Raw genomic sequence first — 12,363 nt, 5'->3', positions numbered from 1 at the left:
TCTCCATCTTCATGGACAGGATCGAGCAGGCCAAGGTCATGCTCATGCAGCTTGTCCGCAGTGGCCTTGCCACCCTTGCTGAACTTGAGCAGGTACCGCTCGAGGATCTGCTCGGCCGTCGGCTTGTAGATCGAGTAGTTGACGCCAATGGACGTCCAGACCGCGAGGCGCGCCGGGTCCATCTTGCCATTGTCATCTGAGAGCGCACCTGAGCGCGAGAACAGCTGCTCGCTGTTGCCCTCGTGCGGGATGTGCGAAGCCGTCTGCTTGAATGCGATGTAGTGAAGCGGGAACGAGTTGCGCAGGTGATTACATGAGCGCAAACTCGTTGACGATGCCCGCATCGTCACGGTACTCGCGGATCACGTGCTTCTCCAGCGCCGCCCAGCGAGCCGCCTCATCCGTCACTGTGTCAAAGTCAGCGGCCTCTGCGGGCGTCGCTTCCTCATCGTCCGAAAGGTTGCGCACGAGTGAGCTGCAGCCCGCACCCGAGTTCGCCTTCTGCATCTTCCGCGGCGGCGATGAGCGAATGCCGATGCCAGCGATCTTTGCAGCGTCGCGCAGCATGTTGAGGTACAGGGCCTTAGCAAGTGTGCGCCACTGCTCTGGGATCCACTTCTCCGCCGGGTACTGCTTGCTCATCCACAGCTGCACACATCGAGTGTTCGAGGGCCGCTCGGCTTGCTCAAAGAAGCGCGTATCGAGCTCACGGATCATGATGTCGCTGCCGTAACGATGGACTCGTGCAGATCTTCCGCCTTGCGCGTCTCCACCGCACGGACGCGATGGGCCGAGCTTGGCCGTTGGCGGGCTGATTTTCACCGTCAACGCCTTGTCGTCTGAGCAGCCCTTCTTCAAGTCGTGCAGCAGGAAAAGAGCTATGGCGAACAGAGCCATGTGCTCGATCGAATCGTTGATCTGGAACGGGTGGTCGAGGTAGGCCTCGATCTCGAGCGACTGGTCCCATTGGTCGCCGCTCAGCCCAATGGCACTCGCCGCCACCGCCTAACGGGTGGACGGACCAAAAATAAGCTTGGAAAGCGGTTGGGGGTGCGAGCCCGTGCTATACTGCAGTGAATACTTACTTCCTGAAGTAACTTCATGATTCAGACAGACACCGACACGTGGCCTCACGCAAGTCTGAATGGCCTCACGCAAGTCTGAATAGTTCGAATGATCTGACTACTCTCCCTAATGAACTATTCAAGTCTTGAATCTTCTTGAATAGTGTGGGGGGTCTCCTATTCAGACCTGAATGGGAGAGCTGCGGGCCCAATCAGCTCATTCAGTTCTAATCAAGACACTCCTTGGCCTGGCGATGGACGCCACCGCGATTTCGTGGCACCACCCGAAATACTATGACTAGTGTACAGCCGTGAGTGTGAATGAAGAGTGTGGGCGGGAGGCCCACGGACAGGGCGGGCAGGCGCCTTCTCGATGCCGGAGGCTGCAGAGAAGAGGGAGTGCGACAGCGTCCCCGAGACGGCTGTCTTCTCGACGTCGATCTCCTCGAGGAGCGCGAGCAAGCCGAGCTGCGGCGGGAGGGTCCCTTTCAACCCCTTGATCGCCTTCCAGTTGATCTTCTTTTTATCTCCCTGTTCCATTGATAAACTCCTTCTCGCAACACGGAATATTGGCGTCGAGCCACGGACCGCCCCGCCGCGTTTTTCCAGCTTTGCCCGCCAGGATCTCCGAGGTCGCGCTCGCGCTCTCCTGGCTGTTGTGTCGTGTCCCCGTCGATTAGTTCACCGCGCATGGTGGCCGTCGATTAGCAGTAATTTCTGTTCGGCGCGCCGTGTGATATGGGCCAGGGCCCTAACAGCAGCACATGGCCCGCCTCCTCGCCAGTAAGAGTAGGTAGGTAGGTAGAAAGGTGAAGAACAGCCAGGCTCGGACTGGACACCAACGCGGTATGGGTGGACGCTGGACAGATGATGACGACACGCACGAGCGACACACAGACACAAACAAGCTCACAAGACACACAGCCAGCGGGCTGCCACACACCCTGAGTCGGCTTACACATAACTCAAGGCCATATCCTCCCTGTCGCCCCCCCCAGCACTCCACGGTGCCAAGAGTACAAACAAGGGCACAACGACACAACAGACGACAGGAAGTGACATGCGAGGCTAGAGCAGGCAGTAAGAAAACTTCACCGCAGGTGCCGCGTGCACGGCGCCCGATAAACGAACGAGACCACGAACGCTGCTTCGAGAGATGCGTGTTGTGATGCGGGACGTCGCCCTGCTCCTCGCGCTCCTGCGCGCGGCGCCGGCCGCCGGCGCGCATCCCAAGCGGAGGCGCACGCTGCTCGTGTCCCACTTTTACAACGAGGCGCTGCTGCTACCGTACTGGATCGCGCACCACGCGCCGATGTTCTCGAGTGCCATCCTCATCGACTACAACTCGACCGATGGCTCGGCCGAGCTCGTGCGCCAGCTCGCGCCGCGCACCTGGAAGGTCGTGCCGTCGTGGGACGGCGAGTTCGACGCGGAGAACCTCGACCGGCAGGTGAAGCAGTGGGAGATGACGCGGCCCGACGACTGGCGCATCGCGCTCACGACCACCGAGTTTCTCGTGATGCCGGGCTTCCACGAGCGTCTCGCCGCGCTCGACCCTGGCCCACGCGGCCACCGGGTGCTCCACTTCCACTCGCTCATCGCCGTGGGCGACGACACGATACCACTCAAGCCGCCAAGCGCCGAGCCCCTCGTGTGCCAGCGCGGCGTGTTCGTCGAGCCGCAGCGCGGGCTGCTCCTCGGCGGTCGTAGCGGCGGGGCCTTCTACGACCGCTTCATGCACGTGGGTCTGGGGAGCAACTACGTGTACACACTGGGCCGACATGGTATGAGTGGCTCGGTCACGAAGGCGGAGAATAACGCGTTCTACGACGGCGGCATCATCCTCAAGTACATGTGGTGCGCACAGCCGCCCCCCCCCCCGCCCCCCACCCTCGCCCTGCACCCTCCACGGGCACTCTCGGGCGCGTGCCCGGGGCGCCGTGCCTGCCAGCCCGCCCTCGCGCGCGCGCACGGACGACAGAGTGCACGTGTCCAGTAGTCCTGCGATTTGCACGCGCACACCTAGCGCGAGCCCCCTCCCCACTCCCGCCCCCACCCTCTAGCGCCCTCCTTGCCGCGTGGGCACACAGGACGCCATGGCCCGAGACGCGAAGCCGCAAGATGCAGATCGGCCACAAGGTCTCGAGCCGTGACCGCAAGATGGGAGCCGGGTTGCAACACAACCAGATGATCAACATATCCACCCGAGCCGCCGATGAGCGCCGCGCGGGCGCGCTCGACGGCGTCGCCAAATACGACGGCACGGGCAAGGCGCCCACGCCCGGCACTGGCGGCGGTGGCGAGCCGGCGGTGCCCGCGCTCGGCTTGCTGAAGCGGTTTTTTGGCGGTGGCGAGCCGGCGGTGCCCGCGCTCGCGCTCGGCTTGCTGAAGCGGTGGGCGTGTGGCAAGGGACTGCATGTGAACAGTGTCACGACGGCGGCGCCTTAGGGGACCCCTAGGGTTCTGAGGGCCGGATTTTTTTAAGACCTTTTAAGAAACGAGGAGGTTTGGGGGCTTAACTTGCCATTTAAGAGATTGCAGGCACGGGGGCGGGGGGGTCCCTCTTTTGGTCTTTACTCTAAGTCTTTTAACATTTACGGCTTTAAGACCGTTTAAGTATTAAGAAAATCGGCCTCGCCGGCATGCGTCGCTGGGTTCCGCGCCGTTTTCTCCAATTGTCCAATACTGCCGTTATTAGGCACAAACCCGCCTCTGAAGACACATCTGTAAGTCTGGTGCACTGGCAGGAGCCATACTCGCATAGGGGACGCGTGCTAGCTGACTGTAGCCAGCTTCCCGGCCTACGGCGTCTACCGGGAGCCTCCCGGACCATCGACCTCGGGAGCTCTCCCGCACCGTTTAAGCGTTTAAGATCGTTTAAGGATCGGCGGCCCAGGCAGCCTTAAAATGGGCCCGGGCCCGTTTTAAGCCGTTTAAGCCGCAGGCGCCCCAGGGCCCACCCTTTTAAGCCTAGGGGTCCCCTAAGCCCGCCGGCGCACCGCAGCTCGTCGGGCTGCGCTTCGGCACCGTCATCGGCGTCTCACCCGGGCAGCGCGTCGACCTGGGCCCGCCGGCCATGCTCAAGTCGGCGTACACGACGGGCGTCCTCAAGGTGGCTCACCCCGAGACGTCACGCGCCTTCCTGTGGCTGGAGGACCTGTGCCGCGGCATCTCGCGCACCATCGAGCTGCGGCGAGGCGGCGGCGCGAGCGTCGGAGCGCCGCCGGAGACGGCCCATCACAGCAAGCGTTCGGCGCCGTCGTCGTCTTCGATGGCGCCCGCCGAGCCACCGCCGTTTGCCATCTACCATCTGAGCTCGTTCAACTCGAATGTGGGCGCGCTCGCGGCCGCCATCGCCGCGCGCACCGGCGCGTGTATCGCCGCGTCCAACCACGGCACCGCGTCGAAGGACGTGCTCGGCTTCTCCCTCAACAACTCCCTCTTCGCGCGCACGTACAGCTTCACGGTCCGCGGCTCGCTCGCCACGGCCATCATACGAGAGAATGGTGACATGAAAAGGGGGGACTCCGAACGGCCGAGCATGCCCTCGCATGCCGGACAACTAGGTAGGTCACAGACCTCCCCCCTCCCCCTCCCGACGAACGTGATACGTGTGTCGTGGATGATAACGTGTTCATTCATAACGCTGCTTGTAACCACGAACGATGGCGAGGACGCAAGTCCACACCAAACTCGGCCATTCCAACGGCCAGGCCGCTCGCTTAAGGCTGATTGGCTAGACGAGCGGCCTACCTCCAATGGGGCAGTCCGGGAGAACGCGTGGAACCTGGGATGTGGTTTGGCGCCGACGGGGACCGCCCTCTCCACCACCCTCGCCCAGGGGTCTACAATGCTGTCTTAAGCGGGTTCGGCACCGGGCACCGCCTCGGTACGATACAAAATGCGCCCCTGTGCGGGCGGACCCTTACAGATCACAGATCACGGAAGTCTTTTGTCTTTTGAGGAGTACCCGAAGTCGCTCCAGATCCGACGTGGAAGTGCGCTGCTGAAGCGCGTGCAGTCGGTGTCTGAGGTGGAGAAACAATTGACCAGTGCAGATCGCTGGGCACGGGAACTATCGTATCTAAGAGACTGACGGGACTGGCGCGCCCCGTAACAAAAGAATTCGTGTGCGCAGCGAGGAGAGCCGCCTAACACTTTCTTCGACCTCCGTGTGTTTGTTTGTACGGCGTCCTTCGGCTCGCCCACCTCTCTTATGTGAGATCTCGGCTCTCTTTATTTCTCATTATGTGCGAGGACACTCAGACAGGCCTAGAGAGCCTCACCCAGGCCGCGCCCCGCGCGCCGCATAGCGCGACCCCGGTTGCAACACCAGGATCGCTCGGCCCGTGTGCTAGCCCCGGCGTCCAGTGGAGTTGACGCGGTGGCCGAGGCTGGCATGTTGCGGTTGCCATTCGCGGTTCAGGTGGCTGCTGCAGGCGTGGGTTGGTTGTATCTCAAGGTTTGTGTGCGTTGCGACCAGGTTGCGAGTCCCCTGGCCTTGCCGACGCTGGTAATGCCTGGCATTGGTGCCTCGCATCGGCCGTGGGCGTTGCCACACTGCTCAGGCTTGCGGTTGAGCGAGCGCCAGCTCCTGAATGAAGAGCTTCTTCGCGGGCGCCGTGAACTTGAAGTCTCGAAGAATGACAAAGGCCGTCCCAAACTCGGCAGCCGTCACGCCCTGGCCGTCAACCAGGGTAGCCAGGATGGCTTTCGTGTCTGCCTTGCTGATCACACCGTCGCCCTTACCCTTGACCGCCTCGCGTGCCGCGTCGAGCGCCTTCCTGTCGCGCTTATGCCCATCCACCACCTCGTAGTAGCTCGCCGCCCGCACCGGCCCGAGCACGGCGGGCTGCCGCAGAGCTGCGCACGCAGGCTGCACGGCAGCGAGGAATGGCGTGCGGGCGGGGCCGCGGCGGATCATCCCCAGCTGTGGGTGGATCGGTGGGGGGGGGGGGGGATTTGTATGGGCTGAGTCTGCGCCGGCGCAACTTTAGTCTTCACGCCGGACGGCTTCGTCCTCTTCGGTGAAATTCTGACAAAAGATGGAGGAATTCTAGCCGACATCGACAAAAGGCACTCTCTAGCCCCGCGGCGAGCGGCCCCGCCGGAGGCGACGAACATCTTGCCGTATTAACGCTCTCTCAGAGATGAGAGAGAGAGGTGGCACCCGGGTCTTTCTTTTGATTCATTCAGGCGCCGCCCGTTCGACTCTTGCTGTCGCCCTCGCCGAGTGTTTGTCGAGCTTCCGCATGAAGGATTAACGCGCCTCCTCCTTGTTTCCAGCGCAGCTGCCGCAGTGCCGCTCAGTGGCGGCTCACTGTCTTCTTGAGCACTTGAGCACTGGATAGGGTCGATTCCGCATGGTACGGGACCCCTCGATCGTCTCGCCCTCCCTCACTGGTTTTAGGTACTGGTGGCGTCCCATCGTCCCAATCTCTCCATTTCTCCGTTTCTCCTCCTTGCCTCGCGCGCCTCTTTTGCGGCTTCATCTCTCTCTGCCTTGCACGCTCATCCCAAAACGCACTCCTCTTGGCGGGGGCCCGCACGCAGGCGAATTCTTTGATGCTCCACGCCGGGAGCAGACACACGCGCGCGCGCCGCCTCCCGACGCCTCGCGGATATGCCACCCAAGGAGACGTTTCGGTGCCCGGCACTGCTGGTGCTCACGACGGCCGCGCTGCTGCTGCTGCTGCTGCTGCGGGCGGCGCAGCCAGCGCGAGCACCGGTGCGGACCGCTGCCACGCAGCAGCCGGGCGCGACTGCCGTCAGGGAGTGGGCGAGCCTCGCGTCCAGCGCAGCGGCGGTCGTTCCCGGCGGCCGCGGGCTCTTGCAGCGGCCGGTCCGCGCCACGGGCGACGAGCGCGGCGGCTACACCTTCTTCTCGACCGACTACCACATCGCGCCGATAGCCGACCTCGCCGACGTTTTTGCGTCGCTGTGCGACGAGGCGGGCCTTTGCATGCGAGTCGAGGAGCACTCCTTCTCGGGCGCGTGCGGCCGCGCGTTTGGCGGCCGCAAGCCCACCTGCGCCCGCGGGCTGCGCGTCCTGACCAAGGAGAACGCCTTTGACTTTTGCCCGCGGCCGCATGCGCTGCGTCGCGCCTTCTTCGACGCGTACCGCGGTCCCGACTCGCCGCTCGCCGCGGTGGACGCCTTCGTCTGCAACCACCCGCCGGCGCTCTGCGAGGCGTACATGCCCTTCAACAAGTCACTCCTCGTCGTCGCCACCGTCAACCTCGAGTTTTCGCGCGAAAACGAGGAGCGGTGGGCCGAGTGGCTACGCTCCCTCCGCGCGATCGCCGCCAACCGGCGCAACGTGATCGCCGCCAACAACCCGTACGACGCCGCCTATATCCGCCACTTTGCCGGCATCGAGGCCGAGTACATCCCCTCCTACTGCGGCTACGCGGCTCGCTCGGCCGGCCCATACTCGCCGCAGCTGCACAAGCCGCTCCTCATCGCGCGAAACCACAACAACCCGGCCGTCCTCATCCGGGAGCTGCAGGCCGCGGCCCGCCGCGAGGGCGGCGGCGCGCCGCGGGGCGGCCGCGGCCGCCGACGCGGTCGCGGCAGGGGCGCACGCCGCGAGGCGGCGGGCGGCGGGCGGCGCGCCGAGGCGACGGGCGGCGGCGCGGGCGGCGGCGCGGGCGGCGGGGCGGGCGGCGGGGCGGGCGAGCTGGGTCGGCGGGGCGGGCCCCCTCTCCTTTGCGCGCACCGAGGACGCCTACCCGCGCGGCTTCGAGCACTCTCTCTCTCTTCGCCCGCACGGCCGCAGACGTGCGGAGGCGTCTCACGCCGGCCCGGCTGGTTGCACAGGTACTCTGACCTGGCGAGGCACCCCGCGGTGGTCCTGCTGCCGTACACAAAGTCCGTCATGTCCTTCTTCGAGCTCTACCGCATGAACGTGCCGATGTTTGCCCCCTCGCTCGAGCTGCTCGTCCAGTGGGAGCGGCGGCACTCCCTCCTCAAGGAGCGCATCTACTGGACGGCCGCGCCGCGGCCCCTCCGCCTCGCGAACGGCACCTCGCTCTCGCCAAACACGCGCGACGACCCCGCCGCCCTGCGCCACTGGCTCGCCCTCTGCGACTTTTACCACTTCCCGCACATCACCTACTTCGACTCGTGGCCAGACCTGCTCGCAAAGCTGCGCAGCGCGGACCTCGCGGCGACCTCGGCCGCGATGCGCGCCGCCAACCGCCGCCTGCTCGACGAGCTGCGCCAGCAGTGGCGCCGCCTCTTCCTGCGCATGTTTCGCGGCGCGCCGCCCGGCAGCCGAGCGGTGCCGTCCGACTACGACGCGGCGATGCGCGCGCTGTACGGGCAGGTGCCGCCCTCGCGCGAGCCGAGCTGCCGGCGCGAGAGCCGGCCAGAGTACGGCGAGTGGGGCTGACAGGGCGGCGGGGGCGGCGGTGCTTTGGGCTGGCTCCGCGTAGCGCACGCCGCCAGCCCCGAGCAACTACGACTGAGCGCAGGCATGGGAGTGGAGAGTTCTCGTGCTCGATTCTCGTGCAATCCGTTTCTGGTTTCGATCGCTCCGCCTGTTCGTGGTGTGCTGTGTGTCCATGGCTGTGTCGAGGGGGACATACTGTCATCACTCTCTATTTACGGTCTCTGTACTCTCAGACCAGGCCCTGACCCTAGCCCACGGACAGTTGAGAACGCGGAGACTCCAGCGCTGACAGCGGACACGACCGACAGATCACAGTCGTCAGCTGAGAGCTGTCAGCTGTCCGTGTCGCTCCCGTGTGTCCCCCGAGATGCGAGAAGTCCCGTGCGGAGAGAGCGGAGTCCGAGCGTGGACCGTGTTTTTGTTCAGACTTCACAGAGACCTTTCGACAAAAAAATCCAATGATATATGAGAGAGATTTTTGAAAACCAAGAAGAAATCACGACGGGTCTTTCACCAGACACCACATGAGCATGTGTGCTGTGAGAGAGTTGCCGGAAAATCGTCTTGCGCAGGTCTTGCGGCTGCAGGAGCTTTGCGCAGATTTTGACCGCGCAAGATATGTATGTATTTTAGGGGATGCGAATGTTGGACGGAGGGTGGACGCGTCCAGGGGGGGGGGGGGGTCAGGGGGGGACGGCTGGTATTTCAGAGAAAACGGCGGTTTTGGATTTTGCATCTCGGCTGCATCAATGGCGTGAGATGGGCGGCCTGGATGGGCGGCCCCTCGAATCACGGTCACGTCGGCGAGGCCACAGCGACGGCGTCGTTGGTGGAGCGCAGGGGCGAGGGCGTCGACCGACGGGCGGCGCACCAGGAGGTCACGGACCGACGGGTCGAGCCCCTCCGCCAATCGAGGCGGCGGTCGAGACGGTGCGGCTGACGGCCTCGCGGGTGGCGGAGTACGGCCAACACTACGTGCTGCGGCAGCCCGCGGAGCGTAAAGGGTGGCTAAGGGTTCTGCCCGCAAGGCGCCCGCGTCGCAAACGCGGTACCATTGACAAATCTGCAATATACCCCCACACGAACAAATAGCAAAATCCGAATTGCGTGATGTCGGCCGGGCAAGCCTTCAGCTCATCAGCTGGTGCCAAGACATCCGTAAAATTGAAGCCAAGAACGTCCGCCAAATCCGATCCGCTCTCGGTCGGCAACGTGGCAGCTAGTCGAGGGACTCGGTAGTTGTGACCCCCCTGAGTGATCTGTGATCTGTAAGGGTCCGCCCGCGCAGGCGCATTTTGTACCGAGGCTGTGCCCGGTGTCGAACCTGTCGGACTTTAAGACAGCGTTGTAGATCCCTGGGCGAGGGTGGTGGAGCGTGAGTGAGGACAGGAGAGAGAGAGCTTTTGTGGTGTTGGTGTACGCAATAACGCTTAAGAAAACGGGACGGGGTGGTTGTTCTCTCTATCTCCTCTTCTAGCTCTTAGCATGAGCTGCGCCCTGTGTCCGACCCCTTTTGCGCAGCAACACCTTAAACTTTTAGGCCCTCCAAATTCGGGCGAGGGTCGGAGCGTAGCGGAGTGGGCCCCGAGTTTGAAAAGGGCGACGGACGCTTGCGTCCTAGCCTCCAACAACGCCTCCCCGGCGCAGAGCCAGAGGGGCCCCGGAGGGATGCTCAACCGCTCCACGCCACGCACGCCGCTTGCGGCGGTCCTATTCCCAGCTCCGCTGAGGCGCGTTATTTTTCAGAGTATACAGACCTTCACAGTGTGACACATTTCTTGTTGGCTTCTAAAAATCTCTCTCACAGTATTACACAGACCTTTCGACAAGAAGAAAATGCAGTGTCAGAGAGATTTTTGAAAACCAAGAATAAATCACGAGTCTTCTTTCACATGAGCATGTGTGCTGTGAAAGAGCGCCGGAAAATTCTCGCTTGCCACGAGGGGGATTTTTTTCCGCGTTGCGAGAGCGGCGCTGGCCAAGACCCTTCACCGCATGTCGGACTCAGAGTCTGACGCGGACTACGACCCGGCGCGCAAGCGTGACGACGACGACGACGACGACGACGACGACCAGCCCGTCGCCAAGAAGCGTCGCCCCGCCGGCGCAAACCAGTTCATCGAGGAGGAGGCCGAGGCGTCCGAGGAGGAGGACGAGGAGGAGGACGAGGAGGAGGAGGAGGGCGACGGCGGCGCCGACGGCGACGACGGCGACGCCGTCGACGCCAAGGCGGTCGAGCGCGAGAACCGGAGGCTCGACGCGGAGCGGCGGAAGGCGGAGGAGGCCAAGCTCGAGGCGCAGGTGCGCGAGCGGTACGAGAACCGGCCCGACCAGGGCGCGTGGGACGACGACGAGGACTTTGGAGAGGACACGCGCTTCCAGGAGCTCCCCGACGCCACGCGCGACCCGAAGCTGTGGCTGCTCAAGTGCAAGCCGGGCGGCGAGAAGATGCTCATCATCTCGCTGATGCAAAAGTACCTCGACGCGGCGGAGGCGGGGACGCCGCTCTCCATCAAGTCGGCGCTCTGCACCGAGATCAAGGGCTACATCTACGTCGAGGCCTTCAAGGAGGCGCACGTGCGCGAGGCGACGCAGGGCCTCAACGGCCTCTTTTACCGCATCACGCAGGCGCCGCGCGCCCCGCCGCCGAAGCGCATTCGGCGCGCGCGGCCGCCGACCCGCCCCCCTCCCGCCCCCGCAGGTCCCGCCGCGCGAGATGACCGACGTGATGCGCATCCGCTCCACCGACAAGAAGGCGCTGCACCCCGGCGCGTGGGTACGGATGCGGCGCAACGACGACTACAAGGACGACCTTGGGCAGGTCGTCGACATCGACGTGGACGGCGCGCGGGCGCGGGTGCGGCTGGTGCCGCGGCTGGCGGCGTACCTTGGCGAGGAGGACGGCACGAAGCGGCGCGTGCGGCCGACGCCGAAGCTCTTCGACGCCGACGAGCTCCGCGCCAAGGGCGAGGACGTCGGGACGGGCGTGAGGAGCTCTCGCGGCCGGCAGGTATACTACTACGACAACCAAGAGTTTGAGGAGGGCTTCCTGCTGCGCCACCTCTCCGTCAAGGGGCTCAAGTACGGGGACGGAGTCCAGCCGACGATGGCGGAGCTCGAGCGCTTCAAGACCGGCCTCGGCGCCGATGCCGACGCCGAGCTGCTCGCTGCCGCCTCTGGCGCGGGCAGCGGCGCGCTCTTTCGCGTGGGTGACTATGTGCAGGCGGCGGTTGGGGGGGGGGGGAGGTTGCGAGATCGCCCGGGGGTGGCGACGGCGAGGCGCCCGGTCCCTCTCCGACGCCGTGTGAGCCTGCCCCCTCTCCTCCTCCCGCCTCCCTCCTCAGGTGGTCGAGGGAGACATGAAGCATCTCACCGGCTCGGTCAGGGCGTTGAGCGCCGACGGCAAGACGGTGCACATGTTCCCAGACCACGAGAAGCTGCGCGCGAGCAACAAGGACGTCCAGATCGCGGCCGAGCTGCTCGCAAAGTTCTTCAAGATGGGAGACCACGTCAAGGCGCCGCCCGCCGCCCGCCCGCCCGCCCGCCCGCCCGCCCGCCCCGCCCCGCCGCCCGCCCCGCCCCGCCCCGCCGCAGACGCCCCGCCCCCCCTAGGTGATCGGCGGCAGCCACCACCTCGGCGAGACCGGCATGGTGGTGCGCGTCGGCAACGGCAAGGACGGCGGCACCGCGCACTCGACGCAGCTGCACATCCTGACCGACCTCGGCCAGACGGAGATCGCGGTGCGGGCGGCGCACGTGCAAGAGTGCGCCGAGGTCTCTGCCGGCCTCGAGACGCTCGGCCAGTACTCGCTCTACGACCTCGTCGACGTCGCCTCCATCGGGCCCGCCGTCGTCGGCGTCGTCGTCAAGGTGGAGCACTCCGCCTTCAAGGCGCGCGCTTTCCCC

The 12,363-nt window shown here is 64.7% G+C and overlaps 4 protein-coding genes across 4 annotated transcripts in view; 3 read left to right on the top strand and 1 right to left on the bottom strand.

Moving 5' to 3' along the window:
* Positions 1-2,376: 2,376 nt before the first annotated feature.
* Positions 2,377-3,512, top strand: EMIHUDRAFT_242148 (hypothetical protein; the record flags this gene model as incomplete). The annotated part of the gene is made up of 2 exons (XM_005772710.1): positions 2,377-2,921; positions 3,155-3,512. The coding sequence occupies 2 exons, from the start codon at positions 2,377-2,379 to the stop codon at positions 3,510-3,512; spliced, it is 903 nt and encodes a 300-aa protein (XP_005772767.1).
* A 2,116-nt stretch (positions 3,513-5,628) lies between these two features.
* EMIHUDRAFT_242146 (hypothetical protein) lies at positions 5,629-5,988 on the bottom strand (the record flags this gene model as incomplete). Its single annotated transcript, XM_005772709.1, has 1 exon — positions 5,629-5,988. The coding sequence occupies one exon, from the start codon at positions 5,986-5,988 to the stop codon at positions 5,629-5,631; it is 360 nt and encodes a 119-aa protein (XP_005772766.1).
* Positions 5,989-6,687: 699 nt separating this feature from the next.
* Positions 6,688-8,457, top strand: EMIHUDRAFT_117628 (hypothetical protein; the record flags this gene model as incomplete). Its single annotated transcript, XM_005772708.1, has 2 exons — positions 6,688-7,747; positions 7,853-8,457. 2 exons carry the CDS (start codon positions 6,688-6,690, stop codon positions 8,455-8,457), a joined length of 1,665 nt encoding a protein of 554 aa, XP_005772765.1.
* A 1,972-nt stretch (positions 8,458-10,429) lies between these two features.
* Positions 10,430-12,363, top strand: part of EMIHUDRAFT_469967 (hypothetical protein) — a 4,437-nt gene continuing 2,503 nt past the window's right edge. Inside the window, exons 1-4 of the mRNA XM_005772707.1 lie at positions 10,430-11,085; positions 11,159-11,674; positions 11,802-11,972; positions 12,070-12,348. Of these exons, the coding sequence (XP_005772764.1) occupies positions 10,453-11,085; positions 11,159-11,674; positions 11,802-11,972; positions 12,070-12,348 (1,599 nt within the window). The 5' untranslated portion in view covers positions 10,430-10,452. The remainder of the gene's footprint in view (positions 11,086-11,158; positions 11,675-11,801; positions 11,973-12,069; positions 12,349-12,363) is intronic.

The sequence above is a fragment of the Emiliania huxleyi genome (genome assembly GCF_000372725.1).
Source record: "Emiliania huxleyi CCMP1516 unplaced genomic scaffold EMIHUscaffold_352, whole genome shotgun sequence".
Lineage (NCBI taxonomy): Eukaryota > Haptophyta > Isochrysidales > Noelaerhabdaceae > Emiliania > Emiliania huxleyi.
This window is presented reverse-complemented; position numbering and strand designations above follow the sequence as displayed.